The 27,542-nt window shown below is 43.6% G+C and overlaps 1 protein-coding gene across 1 annotated transcript in view; it reads right to left on the minus strand.

Moving 5' to 3' along the window:
* Positions 1 to 6,130: 6,130 nt before the first annotated feature.
* The window catches only part of plpp4 (phospholipid phosphatase 4), a 111,671-nt gene continuing 90,259 nt past the window's right edge, over positions 6,131 to 27,542 (minus strand). Inside the window, exons 6-7 of the mRNA XM_071392574.1 lie at positions 21,743 to 21,913; positions 6,131 to 9,814 (exon numbers count right to left, since the gene is read on the minus strand). Of these exons, the coding sequence (XP_071248675.1) occupies positions 9,603 to 9,814; positions 21,743 to 21,913 (383 nt within the window). The 3' untranslated portion in view covers positions 6,131 to 9,602. The remainder of the gene's footprint in view (positions 9,815 to 21,742; positions 21,914 to 27,542) is intronic.

Here is a 27,542-nt window from a genome sequence, read left to right on the forward strand (position 1 = left end):
TCCTATTTTGTTGTATTACACCCTTTAATTTAAATAGATTTTTATTTGGATTTAATTTAATTGACATACACAAAATAGTCCAAATTGGTGAAGTGAATTGAAAAAAAATAACTTGTTTCAAAATATATATTTTTTCGAAACGGAAAAGTGGTGCATGGATATATATTCACCCCCTTTGCTATGAAGCCCCTAAATAAGATCTGGTGCAACCAATTGCCTTCAGAAGTCACATAATTAGTTGAATAAAGTCCACCTGTGTGAAATCTAAGAGTCACATGATCTGTCACATGATCTCAGTATATATACACCTGTTCTGAAAGGCCCCAGAATCTGCAACACCACTAAGCAAGGGGCACCACCAAAACCAAGGAGCTCTCCAAACAGGTCAGGGACAAAGTTGTGGAGAAGTACAGATCAGGGTTGGGTTATAAAAACATATCTGAAACTTTGAACATCCCACAGAGCACCATTAAATCCATTATTAAAAAATGGAAAGAATATGGCACCACAACAAACCTGCCAAGAGAGGGCCGCCCACCAAAACTCACGGACCAGGAAAGGAGGGCATTAATCAGAGGCAACAAAGAGACCAAAGTTAACCCTGAAGGAGCTGCAAAGCTCCACAGCGGAGATTGGAGTATCTTTCCATAGAACCACTTTAAGCCGTACACTCCACAGAACTGGGTTTTACGGATGCGTGGACGGAAAAAAAGCCAATGCTTAAAGAAAAAAATAAGCAAACACGTTTGGTATTCGCCAAAAGGCATGTGGGAGACTCCCCAAACATATGGAAGAAGGTACTTTGGTCAGATGAGACTAAAATGTAGCTTTTTGGCCAACAAGGAAAATGCTATGTCTGGCGCAAACCCAACACCTCTCATCACTCTGAGAATACCATCACAGTGAAGCATGGTGGTGGCAGCATCATGCTGTGGGTATGTTTTTCATCGGCAGGGACTGGGAAACGGGTCAGAATTGAATGAATGATGGATGGCGCTAAGTACAGGGAAATTTTTGAGGGAACCTGTTTCAGTCTTTCGTAGATTTGAGACTGGGACGGAGTTTCACCTCCAGCAGGACAATGACCCTAAACATACTGCTAAAGCAACACTCGAGTGGTTTAAGGGGAAACATTTAAATGTCTTGGAATGGCCTAGTCAAATCCCAGACCTCAATCCAGTTGAGAATCTGTGGTATGACTTAAAGATTGCTGTACACCAGCGGAACCCATCCAACTTGAAGGAGCTGGAGCAGTTTTGCCTTGAAGAATGGGCAAGAGTCCTAGTGGCTGGATGTGCCAAGCTTATAGAGGCATACCCCAAGAGACTTGCAGCTGTAATTGCTGCAAAAGGTGACTCTACAAAGTATTGACTTGGGGGGTGAATAGTTATGCACGCTCAAGTTCTGTTTTTTTGTCTTATTTCTTGTTTGTTTCACATAAAAAAATATTTTGCATCTTCAAAGTGGTAGGCATGTTGTGTAAATCAAATGATACAAACCCCCCAAAACATCTATTTTAATTCCAGGTTGTAAGGCAACAAAATAGGAAGAATGCCAATGTTGTGAATACTTCCGCAAGCCACTGTACACACTCATACACGTTTAATGCACTGCCAGTAACTGTCAGCATGTGTCAGATTGTTGACCATGAATGTGATTCTTATCTTGCCCTCAAAGCCAAGATGGAAAATAACCCAGCTCTCTCTTATGAAGTTTCAGGACAAGAGATAAACTTTCAGGACAATGCAAACCACTGACTAATCATTGCAGAACAGAGCCAGACTGGTATGGGGCTGCAGGCAGAGACATACACTCTTATAAAAGTAGAGTATTTTCAGAAGATCCTCCCATAGGGTTCTTTAATTTTCACCATAGGAGGATCTTCTGAAAATAAAACATTTTGGTTCCAAAATGGCATCAAGTAGTTACATAAGATGCAGAAGCCCAGCTCAGCTCACCCCTATAATGCCACAGCAATGGTACAGTATGCTTCAGCAGTAAAGGAAATATACCAATTAATCTTAGTTTGATGACTAACAATGGGGAATACTGTATGTTATCTCACTGAAAAATATTGCAGAATTTATTTTTTATAAATTCTTTATAAATTGGCATGAAATCAGGCTTGGCACAATTTAAGACACAACAATGAGCCATGGCTGCCCCCTCTAAGGTCCCTAACCTCACCATAATTCTAAATTACTATTCATTTTGTGAGGCAACTGTGGACTATAATCCATTTGCAATGCTTGGGTTGTCCTCACAAGCAGTGCTGCCTAACCCAACATAATGAGGATTAATGCAGAAGGTTGAGCTAACGTAGGCTAATGCGATTAGCATGAGGTCATAAGTAAGAAGAACATTTCCCAGGACATACAGTGGGGAGAACAAGTATTTGATACACTGCCGATTTTGCAGGTCTTTCTACTTACAAAGCATGTAGAGGTTTGTAATTTTTATCATAGGTACACTTCAACTGTGAGAGACGGAATCTAGAAAATCCAGAAAATCACATTGTATGATTTTTTAAGTAATTCATTTGCATTTTATTGCATGACATAAGTATTTGATACATCAGAAAAGCAGAACTTAATATTTGGTACAGAAACCTTTGTTTGCAATTACAGAGATCATACGTTTCCTGTAGTTCTTGACCAGGTTTGCACACACTGCAGCAGGGATTTGGCCCACTCCTCCATACAGACCTTCTCCAGATCCTTCAGGTTTCGGGGCTGTCGCTGGGCAATACGGACTTTCAGCTCCCTCCAAAGATTTTCTATTGGGTTCAGGTCTGGAGACTGGCTAGGCCACTCCAGGACCTTGAGATGCTTCTTACGGAGCCACTCCTTAGTTGCCCTGGCTGTGTGTTTCGGGTCGTTGTTATGCTGGAAGACCCAGCCATGACCCATCTTCAATGCTCTTACTGAGGGAAGGAGGTTGTTGGCCAAGATCTCGCGATACATGGCCCCATCCATCCTCCCCTCAATATGGTGCAGTCGTCCTGTCCCCTTTGCAGAAAAGCATCCCCAAAGAATGATGTTTCCACCTCCATGCTTCACGGTTGGGATGGTGTTCTTGGGGTTGTACTCATCCTTCTTCTTTCTCCAAACACGGCGAGTGAAGTTTAGACCAAAAAGCTCTATTTTTGTCTCATCAGACCACATGACCTTCTCCCATTCCTCCTCTGGATCATCCAGATGGTCATTGGCAAACTTCAGACGGGCCTGGACATGCGCTGGCTTGAGCAGGGGGAACTTGCGTGCGCTGCAGGATTTTAATCCATGACGGCATAGTGTGTTACTAATGGTTTTCTTTGAGACTGTGGTCCCAGCTCTCTTCAGGTCATTGACCAGGTCCTGCCGTGTAGTTCTGGGCTGATCCCTCACCTTCCTCATGATCATTGATGCCCCACGAGGTGAGATCTTGCATGGAGCCCCAGACCGAGGGTGATTGACCGTCAGCTTGAACTTCTTCCATTTTCTAATAATTGCGCCAACAGTTGTTGCCTTCTCACCAAGCTGCTTGCCTATTGTCTTGTAGCCCATCCCAGCCTTGTGCAGGTCTACAATTTTATCTCTGATGTCCTTACACAGCTCTCTGGTCTTGGCCATTGTGGAGAGGTTGGAGTCTGTTTGATTGAGTGTGTGGACAGGTGTCTTTTATACAGGTAACGAGTTCAAACATGTGCAGTTAATACATACAGGTAATGAGTGGAGAACAGGAGGGCTTCTTAGAGAAAAACTAACAGGTCTGTGAGAGCCGGAATTCTTACTGGTTGGTAGGCGATCAAATACTTATGTCATGCAATAAAACGCAAATTAATTACTTAAAAATCATACAATGTGATTTTCTGGATTCCGTCTCTCACAGTTGAAGTGTACCTATGAGAACATTTACAGACCTCTACATGCTTTGTAAGTAGGAAATCCTGCAAAATCGGCAGTGTATCAAATACTTGTTCTCCCCACTGTAGATATCTGATATTGGCAGAAAGCTTAAATTCTTGTTAATCTAACTGCACTGTCCCATTTACAGGGCAAGGGGGAGATATTACTAAGTGAGAGAGTATGCAAGAAAGGGAGCAGGTGGAGATGGAGGAGGGAGAGAGAGGGGATAGAGAAGGAAAGGGTAAGAGCGATAGGGAGAAAGGAGCTGGAAGGCAAGAGAGAAAGAAAAGTGAGAAGTGTCATGGAGGGATAAGATATGACATGAGAACAATGTGAAAAATAGAGAAACTGGATGTTAAAGAAACACAGAATTGAGAAAAGAGAAAGAAACGGGACTGGGGATAAGATCAGCTGTGTTATCAAAAAGTGCTTCTCTCCATGAATGTAAAGCTCGTTATCATTAAACATCACAATAAGGTGTTGAGTGTTCGATTCGCCTGCTGGGGAGCAAGGAGACCCGCAGCTCCACTAAAACCATTGACAACGGCATGTCGTTTTCAAGGGATAAATAAATGTTAACTATTTGATTGTAATATCATCACCTCTTGAAGAGCAAATATCAAATTATTCCATGCAGAACAATTGCGCACATTTAGTTCATCAGAGTTATAAATCTACAGCAAGTACCTGCATGCTTTTCATGATCAGTAAACATAAATTGATCATGTAATTTCAGATACACTACATGACCAAAAGTACTTGGACAACTGCTCGTCGAACATCTCATTCCAAAATCCTGGGCATTAAGTTGGGCTCGTCCCCCTTTTGCTGCTATTACAGCCTTCACTCTTCTGGAAAAGCTTTCCACTTGATGTGTCACGGTCGTGTGTAGAGACGGACCAAGGCATAGCATGCTCTGAGTTCCACATCTTTATTTTAGTAAAAACTAACAAAAAACAAAAGGAAACAAACAACGAACCGTAACATAAGAGGTGCTACATTCACAAACTCAAAACAAGATCCCACAAAACACAGTGGGGAAAAATGGCTGCCTAAATATGATCCCCAATCAGAGACAATGATAAAAAGCTGCCTCTGATTGGGAATCATACCAGGCCAACATAGATATACAATAACCTAGATAACCCACCCTAGTCACACCCCGACCTAACCAACATAGAGAATAAAAGGCTCTCTATGGTCAGGGCGTGACAGTACCCCCCCAAAGGTGCGGACTCCGACCGCAAATCCTGACTCTATAGGGGAGGGTCCGGGTGGGCATCTAACGTCGGGGGCGGCTCCGGTGCGGGGCAAAGTACCCACACCGCTCGCGGATCTGCCAGCATCGGTGGCGGCTCTGGTGCGGGTCTTTGCCCCCGCCCAGACCACGGGTCCGGACATGGAGCCGGGTAGAACGCCGTGCCCGGATTGGGCATCGGCGCCGAAGAAGGCTCCGGCCATGGAGCTGAGTTGATCGCCGTGCCTGGACAAGGCACCGACGCAAAGGAAGGCTCCTGCCGTGGAGTGGGACCGGACGCCGTGCCTGGACTGGGCACCGGCGCAGAGAAGGGTTCCTGCCATGGAGCTGGACTGGACGCCGTGCCTGGACATCGGCGCAGAGGAAGGCTCCTCCCATGGAGCGGGACCGGACGCCGTGCCTGGACTGGGCATCGGCGCAGAGAAGGGCTCCTGCCATGGAGCTGGACTGGACACCTTGCTCGGACTGGGCATCGGCGCATAGGAAGGCTCCTGCCATGGAGCAGGACTGGATGTCGTGCTCGGACTGGGCATCGGCGCAGAGGAAGGCTCCTGCCCTGGAGCTGGAGATTCTGGACCGTCGCAGGAGGTTCCGGACCGTGGACCGCCGCAGGATGTTCCGGACCGTGGATCGTCTCAGGAGGTTTCGGACCGTGGACCGTCTCAGGAGGTTCCGGACCGTGGACCGTCGTTGGAGGTTCCGGACTGGGAACTGTCGCCGGACGCTCCGGACTGGGAACTGTCGCAGGAAGCCTGATGCGTGGGGCCAGCACTGGTGGTACCGGACTGGTGACACGCACCTCAGGGCGAGCGCGAGGAGCAGGCACAGGACATACCGGACTGGGGAGGCACACTGGAGGCCTGATGCGTGGGGCCGGTACAGGTGGCACCGGACTGGTGACACGCACTTCAGGGCGAGTGCGGGGAGAAGGAACAGGACGTACTGGGCTGTGAAGGCGCACCAGAGACCTGGTGCATATAGCCTGCATCAATGGTATCGGTTCGATGACACACGAGCTAGCACAGAACGCACTGGGCTCTGGAGGCGTACTGGAGACCTGATGCGTAGAGCCAGCACAAATTGTACCGGAACGATGACACACTTCACATGGCGAGTGCGAGAAGCTAGCACAGGACGTACTGGACTGTGGAGGCGTACATCTGGGTGAGTGCGAGGAACAGGCACAGGACGTACCGGACTGGGGAGGCGCACTGGAGACCTGGTGCGTAGAGGAGGCACACATGGTACCGGACAAATGACACGCTCCTCAGGACGAGTATGGGGAGCTTGCACAGGTGGCATCGGACGGCTAACACGCTCCTCAGGGCGAGGAGCGTGTTCACCACTTGCGTCTGCTTCCATGGAAGGCTTTCGTCTCCTGCCATTATCTCTTCCCAAGTCCAGGATGTCCTTACCTCCTGGACATGCTGCTTGGTCCTGTTGTGGTGGGATCTTCTGTCACGGTCGTGTGTAGAGACGGACCAAGGCGCAGCATGCTCTGAGTTCCACATCTTTATTTTAGTGAAAACTTACAAAAAACAAAAGGAAACAAACAACGAAACGTAACATATGATGTGCTACATGCACAAACTTAAAACAAGATCCCACAAAACACAGTGGGGAAATGGCTGCCTAAATATGATCCCCAATCAGAGACAACGATAAACAGCTGCCTCTAATTGGGAACCATACCAGGCCAACATAGACATACAATAACCTAGATAACCCACCCTAGTCACACCCCGACCTAGCCAACATAGAGAATAAAAGGCTCTCTACGGTCAGGGCGTGACATGATGTTGGAACATTGCTGTGGGAACTTGCTTCCATTCAGCCACAAGAGCATTAGTGAGGTCGGGCTCTGATGTTGTGCGATTAGGTCCATCCCAAAGGTGTTCGATGAGGTTGAGATCTCGACAACCCATTTCTGTATGGACTTCGTTTTGTCCACGGGGGCATTTTCATGCTGAAACAGGAAAGGGCCTTCCCCAAACTTTTGCCACAAAGTTGGAAGCACAGAATCGTCTAGAATGTCATTGTATGATGTGGTGTAAATATTCCCCTTCACTGGAACTAAGGTGCCTAGCCCGAACCATGAAAACCAGCCCCAGACCATTATTCCTCCTCCAACAAACTTTACAGTTGGCACTATGCATTCGGGCAGGTAGCGTCCTCCTGGCATCTGCCGAACCCACATTCGTCCATCAAACTTCAGTTTGGAACTGAGTAGTGAGTGTTGCGACCGAGCACAGATTATTTTTACTCGCTTCAGCACTTGCCGGTCCCGTTCTGTGAGCTTGTGTGGCCTACCACTTTGTGGCTGAGCCATTGTTGCTCCTAGACGTTTCCACCTCACAATAACAGCACTTACAGTTGACCGGGGCAGCTCTAGCAGGGAAGAAATTTGACGAACTGACTTGTTGGAAAGGTGGCATCCTATGATGGTATCACATTGAAAGTCACTGAGCTCTTCAGTAAGGCCATTCTACTGCCAATATTTGTCTACGGAGATTGCATGGCTGTGTGCTCAGTTTTATACACCTTTCAGCCACATGTTTTTTCCTGATATAGCCGAATCCACTAATTTGAAGGGGTGTCCACATACTTTTGTATATATAGTGTATGTAAGGGTAGACTCATGATATCTCTCAATATTGGCCACTATTAGTTGGATGTTTGAGTGATATAAATTAAAAGTTAATTATACCTGACGGGTATGAGGTTAGTTTCCCATGGTTTGTGGCGTCTGCCTGTCAAGCCGCAGATCGGTGCATATGCCGATGTAATGTTACTGTTAGCTGATAATGTTTATTTTGCAAGCTACAGATAGAAACTTTGTACATTTGGCAAAACATAGCGGTAAGTAGACCTAATGTACTTTTTCACCAACTAACGTAGGCCTACTTTGCAAAGTAGCTAACATTATCCCCTTTTAAAATAGTGTTTAATCACGATTGCTGCTGACAGACATGATAGGCTACATTGATTGATGGACCACGTCAATTTGGCTAGTTAACAAGATAACTTTCAGGGGATAAATTAGGTGGCTATTTCCAAATATTGTTTGATTTGCTTGCCTTCTATAGTGGTGATGACAGTAGTCTGACTGACAAATTTACCAGTGTGATGTCAAGCTCTTTCCAAAAGCCAAATCTCCGATGAAGCAAGCTAAATGACACGTTGTTTGCTTTAGATATTTAGCTACATGCCAAATGGATCTGGCTACCCTCACGTGTCTGAAAATACATTTATTTAATTTTATTTAAATAAAGGTTAACTAGGCAAGTCAGTTAAGAACAAATTCTTATTTACAATGACGACCTAACCCGGCCAAACCCTAACCCGGACGACTCTGGGCCAATTGTGCGCAGTCCTATGGGACTCCCAATCACGGCCGGTTGTGATACAGCCTGGAATCAAACATGCCTTAGACCGCTGTGCCACTCGGGAGACCTTGATGTTGTTCAATTGATGTTTACTGATTGCTGTAAAACTCTGATGATAGAGCTAAGTGTGGATTAATCTTCTAGAGATGATGATATTTAAACCAAATAGTAATAACATTTATTTAACAATTCCTTGAAAACGGCACATAGTTGTCAATGGTTTTAGCAGAACTGGGGTTCTCCTTGCCCCCCCAGCAGCCAAATCGAACGCTATTGTGATGTTTTATTGATAACAACCATTTGGTGTTATATTTATCATTATGTTTCCATGGAAAACCAGCAGTAGGAGAGATGTGAACAATGCAAAAACAACGTCTGTGGGTCTAAAACCAAGGCTAATAGAATAATAATAGAATACAGTTTGGACAACATTAGTGACCATACATCTGGCCATTATAGTTGATGTGTTCTCTCAAAGTTAGAAATGTGTGAGCTATCAGAGTTTGTAGTGTGAATTCCCTCACTGACAAAGCGATTAGATATCTCATAAATCATATTGGGGAGCTATGACATATAACACACCCAGTGCCTCATTGCTGTGACATTTAATGAGATTACCACCAGGCGCTCTGCTTTCCATCCAACTCTACATCAAATTGATACCAGCCGCTATACCAGCTACTCCATTCTACTAAAGTGAGCAGTAAATAAAATGTCGAGCAACAACTTGTAATGAACATCCTAGCAGTTTATTGTTGGGTTAGGGCTTTTGCCTTTTTGCTCCAGCAGTGTTGTCCTATATTCCCAGATGCCATACATACACAGCCTCTCTAAATAAAGACCACTGAAAGGGTGCTGATTCCGGCAGGCAAAACAAACAAAGGGTGAGGATGGAGGGAGGTGAGAGACAGGGAGAAAGATTGAGAGAGCGAGGGGGGGTACAGCACTGTCCACTGGTATATGTAAGTGCTAGCTAGTCAGTCTACAGTTAGTGAGAGGGGGAGCGGGTTGGGTGGTCCTGGGGTGAGGGTGGAGTTAGAGATTGTGTCTGGAGGTAGGGGTGGGCAGGAGTCATACAGGCCCCTCCGTCAGTCCCTTCAGAGGCAGGCTGGTGGCGTTCTCAGTGGGCAGGACCCGAGGATCGCCCTGTGCAGAGATGAGGTGGGAGGCTTTGGCCAGACTGGCATAAGGCAGGTGGCAGTCCATGTGGAGGAACGGGGGGTAGTGCTGTCGGTAGCAGATGTAGGCAAAAAGCAGGCCGATCACCCCTCCAACAAAGGCATCTAGGGAATAATAGTAACAATATATTAATACTGTACATATAATAATATATGCCACTGGCAGACATTGGTATCATTAGTTCCACACTCTTACCTTAAGTCTTACCTTGGGTCTAACTTACCTACAGAATATCTACAGAAGGAAATTAACTTGGGTACTTAGTTATTTATACAGTGCATTAATTATTGATATGTTACTTCATTATTGGTGATAACATTGGAAATGTCAGCTAATTTAGATTATAAGTAGCTAGGAAAAATGGTGGTACAGTCATATGGAATTTGTTACAGCCCAACAACAGACTACAGAGAGATATTTACTAAAGTCTTGCAGGTAGACAGATATGAAAACAAGAGGAAAGGTCAGCCTTTGAGTTTGGTCTGGATGGGTGCTGGGAGCAGTTTGTTTCAAGGTCCAATGCAGCCGTTTTTATCTCAATATCAAATCATTTCTCAGTAAGTACATTACGGTGATTGTTTTAAAAATAAAATGGTCAAAAATAAACAAAAACAGCTTCTTAGCAAAGGGCAATTTCTCAAGCAGGAAGACCAAACCTCCATCCCACCAAAACAGGCTGAAATTTCAGGCAGTCTTTTCAAACAGCTCTTACACTAAAAGGGCATTATCATAATTTTCACAATTTCACAGTATAATTCCAACCTCAAAGTATGGAAATATACACTGCTCCAAAAAATAAAGGGATCACTTAAACAACACAATGTTGTCAATCACACTTCTGTGGAATCAAACTGTCCACTTAGGAAGCAACACTGATTGACAATACATTTCACATGCTGTTGTGCAAATGGAATAGACAAAAGGTGGAAATTATAGGCATTTAGCAAGACACCCCCAATAAAGGAGTGGTTCTGCAGGTGGTGACCACAGACCACTTCTCAGTTCCTATGCTTCCTGGCTGATGTTTTGGTCACTTTTGAATGCTGGCGGTGCTTTCACTCTAGTGGTAGCATGAGACGGAGTCTACAACCCACACAAGTGGCTCAGGTAGTGCAGCTCATCCAGGATGGCACATCAATGCGAGCTGTGGCAAGAAGGTTTGCTGTGTCTGTCAGCGTAGTGTCCAGAGCATGGAGGCGCTACCAGGAGACAGGCCAGTACATCAGGAGACGTGGAGGAGGCCGTAGGAGGGCAACAACCCAGCAGCAGGACCGCTACCTCCGCCTTTGTGCAAGGAGGAGCACTGCCAGAGCCCTGCAAAATGACCTCCAGCAGGCCACAAATGTGCATGTGTCAGCATATGGTCTCACAAGGGGTCTGAGGATCTCATCTCGGTACCTAATGGCAGTCAGGCTACCTCTGGCGAGTACATGGAGGGCTGTGCGGCCCCACAAAGAAATGCCACCCCACACCATGACTGACCCACCGCCAAACCGGTCAAACCCACGCCAGCATTCAAAAGTGACCAAAACATCACCCAGGAAGCATAGGAACTGAGAAGTGGTCTGTGGTCACCACCTGCAGAACCACTCCTTTATTGGGGGTGTCTTGCTAATTGCCTATAATTTCCACCTTTTGTCTATTCCACTTGCACAATAGCATGTGAAATGTATTGTCAATCAGTGTTGCTTCCTAAGTGGACAGTTTGATTTCACAGAAGTGTGATTGACTTGGAGTTACATTGTGTTGTTTATGTGTTCCCTTAATTTTTTTGAGCAGTGTACATAAAACACAGGAAAATCATGTTTTGACTGCACTAGGCCTTACAGCTTTCGTGAATGTTGGGCTGACGTCACTGCTGGGGCTGGCTATATTAGAAATGTCAGATAATTTAGTTTATCAGTAGCTCGGTAAAACGGTGGTGGCATGGTCATGGAGGTGAAACAAGTGAGGCATTTGCAAATGCTCAAAAGCAGACTTCAGGGAGGTAGTCCTAGAGTCTTCCTGGTAGACAGATAGGAAAAACAAGTGGAAGGGTTTGAGAATAATATTCTCTGTGAGAATAACATGTTGGATTGGTGCAGGGTAACAATTTGTTTCAGGTCTTGTGAACGTTGGGCTAATATTGGGTTGACTTCACTACTGGTGCTGGCTGAGTCTCAACATGCCCCTGGGTTGAACAAACCATCTCTGTCACTTTGTCACCATAGCTGAGAACATGTTACCTCACAGTGACCACAACCCTATGAGCTATAACATGCAAAATCATTGCCTTCTCATGATCAATGTTATGAAAAAAAGGGCAAAAGTGTTGTAGAGAGAATGACTAGCGTGTGCAGTAGTTGGACCGGCTGAACTAGACTCAAAGATTTTGGAAACATTTATCTGTCCAGCTGGAGGAAATGAAGTTAACGTCTGCACCATAAATTGTGCTCGAACATAAACTGGCCAGATTCCAACGTCCATACTAGCATCTCACTTGGAAGACAAATTGCTTCACACTAACTAGTGTATGCTAGCGTGGATTGGAACAGAGCCCGTGGTATTACCTGTTGATGACCTCACACAAGCTGTGACTTTTAACTATGCGTTCAAGATGGATGATTATAAGTAGGGAAACAGCCCAAAGTAATGATGTGTAGGCTCTATCCCTGAGCTGGTGATTTGAAAGGTATCATGATACTTGGAGAGCCATCTAAAGATTGATGCTGTTGATGCTTTAGTATGGGTGCGTTCGGATTTTCACCATATTAGCATAGACGTGACATAAGTCAAAACAAGACATGGTGTGAAGAACAAGATACAACTAGCTGAAATAAGCCACATACAATTCCCTACACGGCAGCTCTTGTCGTTGATCCTAGCTATCTGACCGTTCAGAATCATACAACACAGCCTTTAGCCTCCGAGATGTGTGCGCCCACCCGTCTATAAGTACTGCTGTAGTTTCAATAGTCTATCATGACCAGGAGGGTAACAAAAAGTTGGTGCAGCATATGACATGTCACAGGACAGGTGTTGTGAGTGCACAACATGGCACTCTGCTGTGTGTTATTATCAAATCAAATTTTATTTGTCACATACACATGGTTAGCAGATGTTAATGCGAGTGTTTTCGAAATGCTTGTGCTTCTAGTTCCAACAATGCAGTAATAACCAACGAGTAATCTAACCTAACAATTTCACAACAACTACCTTATACACGCAAGTGTAAAGGGATGAAGAATATGTACATAAAAATATATGAATGAGTGATGGTACAGAACGGCATAGGCAAGATGCAGTAGATGGTATAGAGTACAGTATATACATATGAGATGAGTAATGTAGGGTATGTAAACATTATATTATTAAGTGGCATTGTTTAAAGTGGCTAGTGATACATTTTTTACATTATTAAAGTGGCCGGAGTTGAGTCAGTATGTTGGCAGCAGCCACTCAATGTTAGTGGTGGCTGTTTAACAGTCTGATGGCCTTGAGATAGAAGCTGTTTTTCAGTCTCTCGGTCCCTGCTTTGATGCACCTGTACTAACCTCGCCTTCTGAATGAAAGTGGGGTGAACAGGCAGTGGCTTGGGTGGTTGTTGTCCTTGATGATCTTTATGGCCTTCCTGTGACATCGGGTGGTGTAGGTGTCCTGGAGGGCAGATAGTTTGCCCCCGGTGATGCGTTGTGCAGACCTCACTACCCTCTGGAGAGCCTTACTGTTGTGGGTGGAGCAGTTGCCGTACCAGGCGGTGATACAGACCGACAGGATGCTCTCGATTGTGCATCTGTAAAAGTTTGTGAGTGCTTTTGGTGACAAGCTTAATTTCTTCAGCCACCTGAGGTTGAAGAGGCGCTGCTGCGCCTTCTTCACCACGCTGTCTGTGTAGGTGGACCATTTCAGTTTGTCCGTGATGTGTACGCCGAGGAATTTAACTTACTACCCTCTCCACTACTGTCCCGTCGATGTGGATAGGGGGGTGCTCCCTCTGCTGTTTCCTGAAGTCCACGATCATCTCCTCTGTTTTGTTGACGTTGAGTGTGAGGTTATTTTCCTGACACCACACTCCGAGGGCCCTCACCTCCTCCCTGCGTTGCAGTTCTTGACACACTTAAACCGGTGCGCCTAGCACTTACTACCATAGCCCGTTTAAAAGTACTTAAATATTTTTTTGTCTTGCCCATTCACCCTCTGAATGGCACGTATACACAGTCCATGTGTTACGGATATAAGTATTCTGTGTGTATCCTGCGTGTGTTTCTTTTCTCTCCTTCTCCCCTACTCACAGGTGACAATCATCATTCCCCAATCAGTCATCAATCAGTCGCTAATCAGAAGACACCTGCTCCTTTTCTCATACCCAATCACAGTTCCTTTCGCTAGGTTTAAAAACCCTGTCAGTTGTTTTCTCTGGAGCTCGATCTCTTTGTGTAGCAATCTCTCTGTAAATGCCATATGTCTGTAGATCTCTTGTGTGGTTTAGTATCTACATGTCACTTTGTCCCCACGTGTGAGTATTGTGTTTGTTATGGTGTTTGAGTGTTTGCTTGATAGTGGGAAAAGGGGGTAACCAGACAGGTCGCCCATGGGCATTCTAGACAAATCTGTGCTTCCAACTTCGTGGCAACAGTTTGGGGAAGGCCCTTTCCTGTTTCAGAATGACAATGTCCCCCTGCACAAAGCGAGGTCCATACAGAAATGGTTTGTCGAGATCGGTGTGGAAGAACATGACAGTCCTGCACAGCGCCCTGACCTCAACCCCATCAAACACCATTGGGATGAATTGGAATGCCGACTGCGAGCCAGGCCTAATCACCCAACATCAGTGCCCGACCTAACGAATGATCTTGTGGCTGAATGGAAGCAAGTCACCGCAGCAATGTTCCAACATCTATTGGAAAGCCTTCCCAGAAGAGTGGAGGCTGTTATAGCAGCAAACGGGGGACCAGCTCTATAATGCCCATGATTTTGGAATGAGATGTTGTCATGTAGTGTATCATAATGCTGAAAACGGATATTGACAGTGAAAAGAGAAACCAATTATAGACCATATAAAACCTTCATGAAAGTTAGGTTTACAAAGAAAGTTTCAAGATGATCTGATGTAAGGAGCATGTTTTAGAAAAGCTTTTCCTAAAACTTCATGGAAGTTACATTGCCTGTCCCAGTCACCCCCTATCTTTATAAGACTGTAAAACACGCAAAACAAACTCAAGACACTTCCATTTAGTCTTTATTGCTTCATTAACATCACATCTTCATAACTAACACTAACAAATGTGAGTGGAATATCGAGCTCTGTGAGCCCTTTCGAAAAGCCATTACATATGATTTACTTCAAAGCCTTTTTTAAACTTGGCATCTTACTCTGCAATGGTCAAAATTCATACCATTTCCTACTTTCTTAAAGGTTAAAAATGACCCGCCACTATGTTAAACAGCAGAGAAAACCCCCTAACTTGAAATAGGTTTACTTTTCCTGGAATGACCGCAACATTACAAAAAGTGAAGCATCGCCTTTCTTCATTTTTCAATGGAAGCTGTACACCACCAGGGTACAAAGATTGTCCGAGGGTCATTTTTGACCTGGCAGTAATAAAATAATTTACACACCACAAAAACCACAAGTAAACACACACACACAATGAGAAATTGAGATTATTTGTGCTACTGATTGAACTCAGACAAAACTAAAACTTTTTTGTGCATGTACAGCATCTCCTCTCCACGACCCCACATGACTCAAGTTCACAGTCAAATAAACAAAATGTCAGACAAAATAAACAACATTTCAGACAAAATAAACATTTTTTGAAAACATTGTTTATTATTAATGGGGAATGCAGTCGGAGGCTATAAAGGTGCTGCAGATGACAGTCCCCCCAGTTCTCTCTTTGCTGAATCCATGATTGCACGTTTCAGTGCCAAACAAGTCGTAGATCAGATTTTATCAGATGTCCAGGAGGAACAAGATAACAATGATTTAGAAGAGGTGGAGGTATCTGAAGAAGATGGGGAAGAATATAACCCAGAGCACGATGCATCATCTTCAGATGATGAAGAAGAAATCCCCCAAGCTGAAAGAGACATTTTTGTCAAAGAACAGCAAAATAACATGGTCCTTGTCACCATATGACAACCAGGGCAGGATGGCAGCACAAAATGTCATAAGGATGACACCAAGGCCCACAATACATGCAGTTGCCCATGCCCAGGACATCGCCTCAACATTCATCACACCAGCCATCAAAAAAATCATCCTGGAGATAACACATTTGGAGGGTTTCCGTAAATATGGAGACAACTGGAAAAGGATAGATGAGATTGACCTGTGTGCCTACATAGGGCTACTAATCTTAGCAGGTGTGCATAGGTCCCGAGGTGAGGCTACCTGTAGTCTCTGGGATGCAGAGAGTGGAAGGGCGATTTTCCGTGCCACAATGCCACTGAAAGTTTTTCACACTTTCTCAAGAATGCTACGATTTCATAACCGTGAGTCAAGACCTGCAAGACGTATGAGAGACAAACTGGTGGCTATAATAGGTCTGGGAGAAGTGGGTGGAGCGTCTACATACCTCTACAACCCTGGGCCTGAAGTAACAGTGGATGAGCAACGAGTTCCATTCAGAGGTTAAAAAAAATAGTAATATCTGTAAGTGATTTTCACTGTTAATTTTGTTATGTATTGCTGTAATAGCATTGATTTTATATGATAGTTTTCTGTGAACTGATACTAATTACTGATAGTAATCTCTTTTGTAAAAAGGTCGCTGTCCTTTCCAGCAGTATATTCCCAGCAGGCCAGCAAAGTATGGCATCTAGGTATGGGTGGCCTGTGACGCAAAATCCAGCTACACTTGGAAGATGCAAGTCTACACAGGGAAGCCGACCAGTGGAGGCCCGGAGAAGAGCCAGGGGTTGCGGGTTGTGCTTGATTTGACAGATGGACTCAGGGGGCACAATGTCACTTGAGACAGTTTCTTCACCTCTTATGAACTCAGCCAGCAGCTCCTGAAGAGGAAGATCACCATGGTTGGCACAGTTAGAAAGAACAAGCCTGAGCTCCCCCTGCACTCATCGCAACAAGGGGGAGAGAGGCCTTCTCATCAAAGTTTGCCTTCACCCCCACCACCACTCTAGTTTCTTACCTCCCAAAGAGGAACAAGGTCCTCCTGAGCACACTGCACAAAATGGCTGAGATCAGTGATCGTGAGGACAAGAAGCCAGCCATGAACCTGGACTACAACCACAACAAAGGAGGTGTGGACAACTTGGACAAGGTAATTGGAACTTACAGCTGCAGGAGCATGACTGCCTGCTGGCCCCTGGTCATCTTCCATAACATCATTGATGTGTCCTCATACAATGCCTTTGTGATATGGAACAAGATCAACCCTACCTGGATTCCTGATAAGCGGAACAAGAGGAGGGTGTTCCTGTTGCAGCTGGGAAAGAAACTGAAACCCCACACATTCAAAGAAGGGAGCGCCTCCCCTGCACAGCAGCCTCTGCAGCCTCTGCAGCGCTTGTTTACAGTTTTTCTCAATTGCTAAAACACTAAAACCCATTGGCTGAACAAAGTTCTCAGTTGCCTGGACTCATTTAGCTAATTATGCAGTCTGTTGTCAATACCTTAAACCATTTCACATGGTAAAACACAATTTGCAGATCTCACTTAGACTTTTCAGCAAAACTCTAAACACATTCTCATTCTCAAAACACATTCTGCACTCTAATGCACATGTCATCCATACCGGTAAACACAAGTGGCAACAATCAAATACAAATAGAGAACACATGTCATTGATTGAACACAACCACTCAAAATTGATTTAACCTGTTTCAAATGATGCAACTCAACCAATATAAGCCAGTTCAGAGAGCAAACGGGTTGTTGAAGGTGGGAAGGAGAAAGTCTGAGAATGGATAGAAGAAACAATGTGAGAGGACGAGGACGAGTGCGTATGCGTATGCGAGGTGGGCGACGAGGAGGAGGGCAAGAAAGAGGAAGAGGAGGACGAAGAGGAAGAGGAAGACAAAGAGTGGAAATATCTGATGAAATTCGAGCAACAGTTATAGACCATGTTCTTGTCCATGGACTGACAATGAGGGAAGCAGGACTTAGAGTGCAACCCATTTTGAGCCAATTTTATGTGTCCACCATAGTAAGGACATTCAGAGAAGAGAACAGGTACAGTATACTACTGTATTTTTGTTATCGCAAATTGACTGTACTACACTACATGCAGCTGTTTCAATAGACATTTGTAAAGTTAATCACTGTATGTATTGTACTGCATGAATATGTTTTGGAATTGCACAACTACTTTTTGTAGAATTGCAAGGCTGCCACATGCAGGTGGAAGGACAGCTATATTCACTCGGGAGCAAGAGGCCGTTATAGATGGCATGGTCCTTCAAGATAATGCAATACGACTCAGAGAAATCCAGGAACGAGTGATACAAGACAACACACACTTCCAGGGAATCGACAGTGTGAGCATTTCCACAATTGACCGTGTCCTCCATCGTAACAGGATGCGAATGAAACAAGTATACAGAGTACCTTTTGAGCGCAACTCACCAAGGGTGAAAGAACTGCGAGCAAGTAAGTGTACATTCAGAAACATTTACTGTAATCCAGATTGTCTACAGTACTAACACATATTTTGTGAATGACATTACTCTTCAGTACATACAATGTATGTGAATCAGAAGCCTAATTGTACTCTACAGTATAGCACTGTCTCTGTATGACTTCCACAATCCTACATACAGTATATTGTATTTCTACACAGACAATATTTGACTTGGAATCATTGGACAGACCCCATGAGTTCATCTTTGTCGATGAAGCAGGTTTCAATCTAACAAAGAGGATAAGGAGAGGCCGAAACATGATTGGACAGCGGGCCATTGTTGAAGTCCCTGGTCAACGAGGTGGCAATGTCACAATCTGTGCTGCTATCAGCAACCATGGTGTTCTACATCACCATGTTACACTCGGGCCATATAACACCCAGCACCTTCTAAGATTTATTGCCAATCTAAGAGATATTTTATTTGAGCAGCAGGTTCAAAAGCAGCAGGGTCAAGAGCTAAATGAGAATCCCATTCCCACCTATGTGATATTGTGGGACAATGTCCGTTTCCACCGAGCTGCTCAGGTAAGGGAATGGTTTAACATCAATGGGCAGTTTATGAACTTGTACCTCCCGCCATACTCGCCTTTCCTGAATCCGATTGAGGAGTTTTTCTCCTCTTGGAGATGGAAAGTGTATGATAGACAACCCTACACCAGAGTAAATCTGCTGCAAGCCATGGATTTATTCTGTGGTGATATAGGTGAGGAATCATGTCAGGGCTGGATACGGCACACAAGAGGCCTCTTCCCCCGTTGCCTCAGGAGGGACAATATTGCTTGTGATGTCGACGAGGTTCTCTGGCCTGACCCAGCCCAAAGACAAGAAGAAGCACATTGATCACTCCTTTGATTTTTATCCCTTTTAGTATTGTATACTGTAGTACAGTGCATTGTAGGCTGTATACTGTACAATGGACAAATTGTATGGCCCTGAACATTGTGCTTTCCATTTATTAACAGTACTGACTGCTCAATAGATTTTGACTGGTTGCAGGTTCATATCAATAAAGAACAATAATTACAGTATCACAGAGACAAAGGACACGTTTGTGAGATGCAGGGTACAGTACTGTAAAACTAGGGGTACAAGGAGGAAGAACAAAAAACAAAATTGCAAATAGCAAAGCAGAGTAGTAATTTCTGATCAATTTTGAGCTACTATGATAGAACATGTTTTCGTTCATCAAAAGACAATGATGGAAAAATATGAATATTTTTTTAGATAAAAAATGTACTTCTGTCACGTCCTGACCATAGTTCTTGTGTGTTTTGCTTGTTTAGTGTTGGTCAGGACGTGAGCTGGGTGGGCATTCTATGTTGTGTGTCTAGTTTGTCTGTGTTCAGCCTAATATGGTTCTCAATCAGAGGCAGCTGTCAATCGTTGTCCCTGATTGAGAATCATATATAGGTGGCTTGTTTTGTGTTGGGGATTGTGGGTGGTTGTCTTCTGTCTTTGTGTTCTGCACCAGATAGGACTGTTTCGGTTTTCACATTTTCTTGTTTTGTTGTTTGTAGTGTTCTTATATTCTTTATTAAATCATGTTGAACACTAGCCGCGCTGCGTGTTGGTCCTCTCCTTCATCCCAGGAAGAAAACCGTTACAACTTCTCCCTGAGAAATGTATGTTTTGAACAATGTGTTTTCTATTTTTTGGTGTATTGTTTACTGACTGCTTGAGAGTGTATATCATTTTGATCACTTTGTTTATGATTTGAGAGCAGTGTTTGATTTTGAACACAGGTAAAACTGTTTTGAGGCGAATGTTTGAGGAGTCAGAGGTTATGTAAATAGTGCATGAAGATGAGGTTTTGTGTTTAATGTTTTCAGGAAATGGAGCAAGGTTTCAATAATTGTTTTTTAGCAATTGAGAAAAACTGTAAGCTGTTCAGGGGGCTGATCTTGTCCTGATCCACATGAGGCTGCAGCTGGAGCATGCAGAGGAGGAGATGCCAATTGTGCCTCCCAAAAGAAGGACTGTAAAATAAATACTATGTGCTGAACATGTGAGAAATACAACTGCAAAGTCCATGCACACACACTTGCATACTGTCCTACATGTGCTAATTAGAGTTGATTGATTTATGTTCTTCACGTTTTTGTTTTGTATATATTATCTTTTTTTCTTATTTAATGTTGTTTATACACCTTGTGGGTATAATGGTTAAAAAAATGGGAGAAGACTGGTATTTTGCTGTTGAATTCCTCATTGTACGGTATATAAGAATATACCACTATGTAGCTAAAAACGTTCAAGACTGTTATTGTTTCTCTTCAATAAAATGCAATCAAAACTACTTTCTGCACATTTCTGCTACTTTCTTAGGCTATACAAGTGCTATCTCTTGCTGAAAGATGTATGTTTATACCTCTGCAGTACCTTTGGCAATAATAATAATAAACCTCTACTTTAGTAAAGAAAACATATGACAGGTGTGTTGTAATACAAACAAATTGTGTCCACTGATTAAATGCAGTCTTTCTGCATCGAGAAGAGGGAAAATCCAGATATTCACAAAGTTTGTGATGAATGACAGGTCGTTTCTTCATGCAAAACAGATTTGGGGTTTAAAATTCAATTAAGGTACTTTATTTTAGGGGTTTAGTGAAGGCAGGTCATGTTTTACCCTTAGGACAAGGGGAGTATACAGAATGTTAAGACTACACAAGGGTTAAACATTTCAAAAGAAGTCTGATCTCCAACATATAGACCGTAGCCCTTTCCAATCGCAGCCGCTGTCATCCCATATAAGGGTTGAAAGTAGCACATGTCATTGAATAGGCGCCAAAATTGGAACACAGTGGCTGTACAGTAACATGCTACACATGACATCAGAGCTCCGGTTCTCCACTTCACAGAAGTGTATGGGTTTTGACTGACAGAAATTATAAACTTGAGCACTGCGGGCTACAAGAAGTTGCCCAAATCCCTCCCGCTAATTGGCTACTTTTGCACATTTATTGTTGTCTGAGTGAGGAAAATCCCTAAAGTCGTTGTGTTCTGAAAAGATGACACATTGAGGATGATAAAAAATACCACTTTGATGTCACACAATACACATTTTATATAGGCCTACATTCATGGGGATTTTTTTTTTTTTATGTCTTCTGTGTACATCGTGATGATAGGTTTACAATTCCCCGGGTTTTCCAGAAATCCTAGTTCAAAGATTCCTAGAATTAACAAAGAATATGCAGGAGGTCCACGGATCCTCCAACCAGGATTTATGGAAAACCAGGGAATTTGGGGCAAATTACCAGAATGTTGCAACCCTGGTGAAGACCAAATTAATTTCTGCATGTATGATAATAAAGGTAGCTGAATTGAACAGCCACTAAGTCATATGTTCAGAAAAAACTCCTAGACCTAAATGGCATATCTGCTGATTTGCTGACCGAAACCGACCTTGCCAGTGGTGTTTGTAGTCGCAGGTGCGGGACAGGGCGATCATCAAAGCGCTGTAGAGGGGCAGCAACATGGCACACAGACGCCAGCTGCATCCGCGGCCCCGGTCTGTGAAGCACTGCAGCTTCCCAGCCAGATAGAAGGAGGTGAAGCCCAAGCCAGAGAACGCAACTGAGGGTTGGGGGAAAGAGGGAGAGAAAAATACTTATTCCACTTTTAATTATATCATAACCTTGGAGGTCCCGCTTTAAATGATGTGCAGTGTATAAGTGCTTCATAAAACCTTCATAAACACTACATAAATGTGTTACAAATGGGGCTGCTGCAGTGACCATATTACCGCAGTCATCAGTCATGACCCACGTGATCGTTGAGTCACAGTAATCTCCTTTTATGCACTCTGGACATGCTTTGGTAGTACACAACTTGCTAACTACCATCAGGTCCTAACCACTCTGACATCAATGCAAATGCAATCGAAAATCACATCAAACACTTATCATCACGACAGTGGGCCTATTGTACTTTTAAAACTCTCACTGTGATGATCAATTTGAAGAAAGATGTAAAACACCAGGTTGAAACAGTGTAAAAGGCAGAAGCTACTCTTCCAGCGGTCCGGCAAAATTAAGACAGTTACACTACCGGTGAAAAGATTTAGAACACCTACTCATTCAAGGATTTTTCTTTATTTTTACTATTTTCTACATTGTATAATAATAGTGAAGGTATCAAAACTATGAAATAACACATATAGAATCATGCAGTAACCAAAATAAGTGTTTTTATATTTGAGATTCTTCAAATTGCCACCCTTTGCCTTGATGACAACTTCACACTCTTGGCATTCTCTCAACCAGCTTCACCTGGAATGCTTTTCCAGCAGTCTTGAAGGAGACTGTGGAGACATGAGGCAATTATGATGAGTATTTCTGTAAATTGATGTGGCTCTCTGCAAAATCACCGGATGTTTTGGAAGCAAAACATTACTGAACATAACGCGCCAATGTAAACTGAAATTTTTGGATATAAATATGAACTTTATCGAACAAAACATACATGTATTGTGTAACATGAAGTCCTATGAGTTCCATCTGATGAAGATCATCAAAGGTTAGTGATTCATTTTATCTCTATTTCTGCTTTTTGTGACTACTCTCTTTGGCTGGAAAATGGCTGTATGTTTTTGTGACTAGGCGCTGACCTAACATAATCGCATGGTCTGCTTTTACCATAAAGACTTTTTGAAATCGGACACAGTGGTGGGATTAACAAGAAGTTCATCTTTAAAATGGTGTATAATACTTGTATGTTTGAGGAATTTTAATTATGAGATTTCTGTTGTTTGAATTTGGCGCCCTGCACTTTCACTGGCTGTTGTCAAATCGATCCCGTTAACGGTATTTGATCCCTAAGAAGTTTGTGTTGCAGTCATTTCAGTTGCTGTAGTAGCTGACGTGTATAGTGTTGAGTCATGCACATACATAGACACACTGGCTTTAGTCAAAGCCGGTGACATGTCATTAGTAATGATTGAAAAAAGTATGGGGCCTAGATAGCTGCCCTGGGGAATTCCTGATTCTACCTGGATTATGTTGGAGAGGCTTCTATTAAAGAACACCCTTTGTGTTCTGTTAGACAGGTGACTCTTATCCACAATATAGCAGGGGGTGTAAAGCCATAAGACACGCGTTTTTCCAGCAGCAGACTATGAATGACCATGTCAAAAGCCGCACTGAAGTCTAACAAAACAGCCCCAAAATATTTTTATCATCAATTCCTCTCAGCCAATCATCAGTCATTTGCTGTGCTTTTTGAATGTCCTTCCCTATACGTGTGCTGAAAGTCTGTAGTCAATTTGTTTACTGTAAAATAGCATTGTATCTGGTCAAACCAATTTTTTCCCCAAAAATGTATTATGGGTTGGTAACAGGCTGATTGGTTGGCTATTTGAGCCAGTAAAGGGGGCTTTACTATTCTTCGGTAGTGGAATTACTTTTGATTTCCTCCAGGCCTGAGGGCACACACCTTCTAGTAAGCATAAATTAATATGGCAAATGGGAATGGCAATATCATCCGCTATTATCTTCAGTGACTTTACTTCCAAGTTGTGAGACCCCGGTGGCTTGTCATTGTTGACAGAGAGCAATACTTTTTTCACCTCTTCCACAATCACTTTACGAAATGTAATAATTTGGTCAGATATATTTGGATGTGTAGTGTCAGCGTTTGTTGCTGGCATGTCATGCCTAAGTTTGCCAATCTTGCCAATGAAAACATCATTAAAGTAGTTGGCAGTATCAGTCGGTTTTGTAATGAATGAGCCATCTGATGAATGATGGAGCTGAGATTGCCTTTTTTCACAAAATTTAATTGAAGGTGCTCCAAAGCTTTTCACTATCATTCTTTATGTCATGTATCTTTGTTTCGTAGCATATTTCTTCTTATTTTTATTCAGTTTAATCACATGATTTCTGAATTTGCAGTACATTTGCCAATCGTTTGTGCAGCCAGACTTATTTGCCATTCCTTTTGCCTCATCACTCTCAACCATACATTTGAACAGTTTTTACAGTAATTTTATTAATGGGTGCGTTCTTATTAGTAACTGGGATAAGCAATTTCATAAATGTGTCAAGTGCAACGTCTGTTTTGTCCTCATTACACACCATGGACCAAACATATTATTTACATCAACAACATAGGAATCACTATAAAACTTATTGTATGACCTCTTATACACTGTATTAGGCCCAGTCTTTGAACTTTGGTTTTCCTAGATATGGCTACTAAACTCAGAAAAAAAAGAAATGTCCCTTTTCTCAGGACCCTGTCTTTCAAAGATAATTCGTAAAAATCCAAATAACTTCACAGATCTTCATTGTAAAGGGTTTAACACAATGCTTATTCAATGAACAATAAACAATTAATGAACATGCAACTGAGGAACGGTCGTTAAGACACTAACAGCTTACAGATGGTAGGCAATTAAGGTCACAGTTATGAAAACTTAGGACACTAAAGAGGCCTTTCTACTGACTCTGAAGAACACCAAAAGAAAGATGCCCAGGGTCCCTGCTCATCTGCATGAATGTGCCTTAGGCATGCTGCATGCTGCAAGGAGGCATGAGGACTGGCCAGGGCAATAAATTGCAATGTCCGTACTGTGTGACGCCTAAGACAGCGCTAAAGGGAGACAGGATGGACAGCTGATCGTCCTCGCAGTGGCAGACCACGTGTAACAACACCTGTACAGGATCGGTACAGCCGAACATCACACCTGCGGGACAGGTACAGGATGGCAACAACAACTGCCTGAGTTACACCAGGAATGCACAATCCCTCCATCAGTGCTCAGAATTCAATAGAAAGAGAGAGGCTGGACTGAGGGGTTGTAGGAATGAGCATTACACCGAGGCCTGTACTCTGGAGCGGGATCGATTTGGAGGTGCAGGGTCCGTCATGGTCTGGGGCGGTGTGTCACAGCATCATCGGACTGAGATTGTTGTCATTGCAGGCAATTTCAACGCTGTGCGTTACAGGGAAGACATCCTCCTCCCTCATGGTACCCTTCTTGCAGGCTCATCCTGACATGAACCTTCTGCATGACAATGCCACCAGCCATACTGCTCGTTCTGTGCGTGATTTCCTGCAAGACAGGAATGTCAGTGTTCTGCCATGGCCAGCGATGAGCCTGGATCTCAATTACATTGAGCACATCTGGGACCTGTTGGATCGGAGGGTGAGGGCTAGGATTCCCCCCAGAAATGTTCGGGAACCTGCAGGTGCCTTGGTGGAAGAGTGGGGTAACATCTCACAGCTGGAACTGGCAAATCTGGAGCAATCCATGAGGAGGAGATGCACTGCAGTACTTAATCAAATCAAATCAAATGTGCGCCGAATACAACAGGTGTAGACCTTACAGTGAAATGCTTACTTACAGGCTCTAACCAATTGTGCGAAAAAAGGGTATGTGTGTGTGTGTGTAGGTAAGTAAAGAAATAAACAACAGTAAAAATACATTTGAAAATAAGAGTAGCAAGGCTATATACAGACACCGGTTAGTCAGGCTATTGAGGTAGTATGTACATGTAGGTATGGTTAAAGTGACTATGCATGTATGATGAACAGACAGTAGCAGTAGCGTAAAAGGAGGGGTTGGCGGGAGGTGGGACACAATGCAGATAGCCCAGTTAGCCAATGTGCGGGAGCACTGGTTGGTCGGACCAATTGACGTAGTATGTACATGGATGTATGGTTTAAGTGACTATGCATATAAGATAAACAGAGAGTAGCAGCAGCGTAAAAGAGGGGTTGGGGGGGCACACCATGTAAATAGTCCGGGTAACCATTGGTTACCTGTTCAGAAGTCTTATGGCTTAGGGGTAAAAACTGTTGAGAAGCCTTTTTGTCCTAGACTTGGCACTCTGGTACCACTTGCCATGCAGTAGTAGAGAGAACAGTCTATGACTGGGGTGGCTGGGGTCTTTGACCATTTTTAGGGCCTTCCTCTGACACCGCCTGGTGTAAAGGTCCTGGATGGCAGGCAGCTTTGCCCCAGTGATGTATTGGCCCTACGCACTACCCTCTGAAGTGCCTTGCGGTTAGAGGCCGAGCAATTGCCGTACCAGGCAGTGATGCAACAGGTCAGGATGCTCTCGATGTTGCAGCTGTAGAACCTTTTGAGGATCTCAGGACCCATGCCAAATCTTTTTAATTTCCTGAGGGGGAATAGGCTTTGTCGTTCCCTCTTCACGACTGTCTTGGTTTAGTTAAAAACAAACTGTCTAGTTTGTTTTTAATGTGGGAATTTGAAGGAATTCGAAGCTCTTAACCTGCTCCACTACAGCCCCGTCAATGAGAATGGGGACGTGCTCAGTGCTCCTTTTCCTGTAGTCCACAATCATCTCCTTAGTCTTGGTTATGTTGAGGGATAGGTTATTATTCTGGCACCACCCGGCCAGGTCTCTGACCTCCTCCCTATAGGCTGTCTTGTCGTTGTCGGTGATCAGGCCTACCACTGTTGTGTCGTCTGCAAACTTAACTTCTCTAGGATAGGGGGAAGCATTTTCACATTTGGATGAACAGCGTGCCCAGAGTAACTGCCTCCTACTCAGTCCCAGATTATATTATTATTAGTATTGGATGGAAAACACTCTGACATTTCTAAAACTGTTTAAATCATGTCTGTGACTATAACAGAACTTATTTGGCAGGCAAAACCCTGAGGACAAACTATTCAGATTTTAATTTTTTTTGAGGTCACTCTCTTTTCAATAATTTTTCATTGGGAATCCAGATTTTTAAGGGACCTTCCTGCAGGTCCTATCGCTTCCACTGGATGTCAACAGTCTTTAGAAATTGGTTGAGGTTTTTCCTTTGAGAAATGAAGAAGAAGCCATGTTCAGAATGAGGATCCAGTGAAGTGTACTGTTTGTTAGAGGCGCGTGACCAGAAAGCATGCTACACATTGTTTTCCTCCGGTATTGAACCCAGATCATCCCGTCTTCAATTTTATCAATTATTTACGTAAAAAAATACCTAAAGTGTTGTTACAAAAGTAGTTTGAAATGTTTGGACAAAGCTTACAGGTAACTTTTGAGATATTTTGTAGTCACGTTGTGCAAGTTGGAACCGGTGTCTTTCTGGATCAAACGCGCCAAATAAATGGACATTTTGGATATATATCGACGGAATTAAGCGAGCAAAAGGACCATTTGTGATGTTTATGGGACATATTGGAGTGCCAACAGCAGAAGCTCGTCAAAGGTAAGGCATGAATTATATCTTTATTTCTGCT

This window comes from Salvelinus alpinus, chromosome 3 (genome assembly GCF_045679555.1).
Source record: "Salvelinus alpinus chromosome 3, SLU_Salpinus.1, whole genome shotgun sequence".
NCBI lineage: Eukaryota > Metazoa > Chordata > Actinopteri > Salmoniformes > Salmonidae > Salvelinus > Salvelinus alpinus.